The sequence below is a fragment of the Cyprinodon variegatus genome, unplaced genomic scaffold, assembly GCF_000732505.1.
Source record: "Cyprinodon variegatus isolate N-32 unplaced genomic scaffold, C_variegatus-1.0 Scaffold172, whole genome shotgun sequence".
Classification (NCBI taxonomy): Eukaryota; Metazoa; Chordata; class Actinopteri; order Cyprinodontiformes; family Cyprinodontidae; genus Cyprinodon; species Cyprinodon variegatus.
The window spans coordinates 954,579-956,601 of NW_015150625.1; the positions used below are offsets into that span (position 1 = coordinate 954,579).

Consider the following 2,023-nt stretch of genomic DNA (forward strand, 5'->3'; position numbering starts at 1 on the left):
AATTTTTTCAGTGGCCCTAATCATCTCCCGTATATAGGGGTTTACCTACCATAGACATAATAATAAGTGGATCGGGTTGTCTATTGAGACAACGGGAAATGGGAAGACCCCAGTTTCCATAAGATCTGTCTAACAATGGTAAGGACCAACTACTAATTAAATGTAATCATAACATAAAAAATTAAATTAAATTAAAAAAAATCGAGGCTTTCCCTTTAACTTAAGGTAGGATGGGAGGCAGCGCATCATTATTCTGTTAAGGACCCCAATAATCCTTTTAAAACGCACTGATCTAATGTGATCTAATCTGATTCTGATAAGCCCACTGCCTGCTTCCCCCCCTACACCGCTTGGTTTTTCCCACAATGCTCAGCGACTGTCACCACCAAGATGGCCGACGCTATGGAGGAATATGAGAAAGAAGCTGGCTGCGTCCCTATTCTCCATCCTGAGGTAAGCTCCGGGAGCCTCCCGCCTTTTCACGCCGATATGAGCGACAACAAAACAACTGGTTCTACCAGTTTGGACCGGTGCGGCGGGTTGTTCCTGTTGCCTTTCGTTTGGAGCTCCGATGCCCCCTGCATAACCACCGATGGAGGAGGAGGAGGGGGGTGTCAGCCAGCTAGCCTAGCGATGCTAACCGCTAACGCTAGCCCCCTCCTCCTGCTGCACAGCCAGGAACCGCTGGGCTGATGTTGCTGCGGGTTTTAGCTCTATAAAATGCTGTTGTTGATATTTCTAATGGAGGAACTGGGCGTGCGTCCCGGTTCATGCTGAGAAATAAAGGGAGTGACGAAATTTATCAAGGGTTAATCCTTCCTGTCACTGGAGGTTAGCTTTGTGGCTAAACTGACAGCCCTGCTGCTGCTCGTAACGATGCCTGAAATATGGAAATTANCCTGAACTGTTGGCCCTTAAGGTTCAACCTGCCAAGGACAATAATGGTGCTGTTCTACTCCACCATCATTGAGTCCATCCTCACCTCCTCCATCCCCATTTGGTTCGCTGGTGTCACCGCCACAGACAAGGGCAAACTGCAGCGTGTCATCTGGTCTGCAGAGAAGGTGATTAGCAACAATCTTCTATCTCTACAGAATCTGTGGCTGATCCATCACACCCCAGCCTCAAACTATTTAGGACATTTCCGTCTGGCAGGATGCTGCTGTCCATCAGGACCAAAACCTCATGCAACAAGAACAGTTTCTTCTCATCCGCTACCAGCCTTATCAACAAGGCCCAGAGACCCCCCCCCCCCTTTGATTCTGAAGATGGGTTTTTTACACCGCAACAAACAGGATACATCACAGTGGAAAAAGTTGACACACAGGGGTATATACGTATGGAAGAGGATTAGGGCCACTGAAAAAACTAAAAAGTTAACAGATTTTAAAATTTTATTTGAGTATAATATAAGAAAAAAAAATCAGAATTCTGACTTTAACCTCAGAATTATGACTTTTTTTTAGAAGTTTGACTTAATCTCAGAAATTTGGATCGTAATGTAGATGGGCACCACGAATGAAGAGATGTGGGAGCACTTAGCTTCGCTGAAAAAGATGTGACTTGTATGAGAGGGCCAGTAACACATTGGGGAAAAATGAGAAAATAAGGCAACTTTTTACGTGCCTGAGGGGTCCCCGATGGTGCTATTTCATTAATGGAAAGCCAGAGGGTGATTAAAAACAAGAGAGCTGATCTCTAAAACAGACATTGCTGCAGCTTGATGCTAACATGTTTGTTACCTGTCAGAATTAAGAGAGAAAGGCCAGAATGCAGAGAAAAGGGCCAGAATTCTGAGATTAAAGTCAGAATTCTGACATTAAAGTCGGAATTCTGAGATTAATGTCAGAATTCTGACTTTAATCTCAGAATTCTGACTTTTTCCCATATTAAACTGAAATAATATTTAAAAATCAGTTAACTTTTTAAATTTTTTCAGTGGCCCTAATCATCTCCCGTATATAGGGGTTTACCTACCATAGACATAATAATAAGTGGATCGGGTTGTCTATTGAGACAACGG

General features: G+C 43.7%; 1 protein-coding gene across 1 annotated transcript in view; it reads left to right on the forward strand.

Moving 5' to 3' along the window:
- Positions 1-364: 364 nt before the first annotated feature.
- zdhhc17 (zinc finger, DHHC-type containing 17) overlaps positions 365-2,023 on the forward strand; it is a 31,114-nt gene continuing 29,455 nt past the window's right edge. The window contains exon 1 of the mRNA XM_015378448.1: positions 365-453. Coding sequence (XP_015233934.1) covers positions 391-453 — 63 coding nt within the window. The 5' untranslated portion in view covers positions 365-390. The remainder of the gene's footprint in view (positions 454-2,023) is intronic.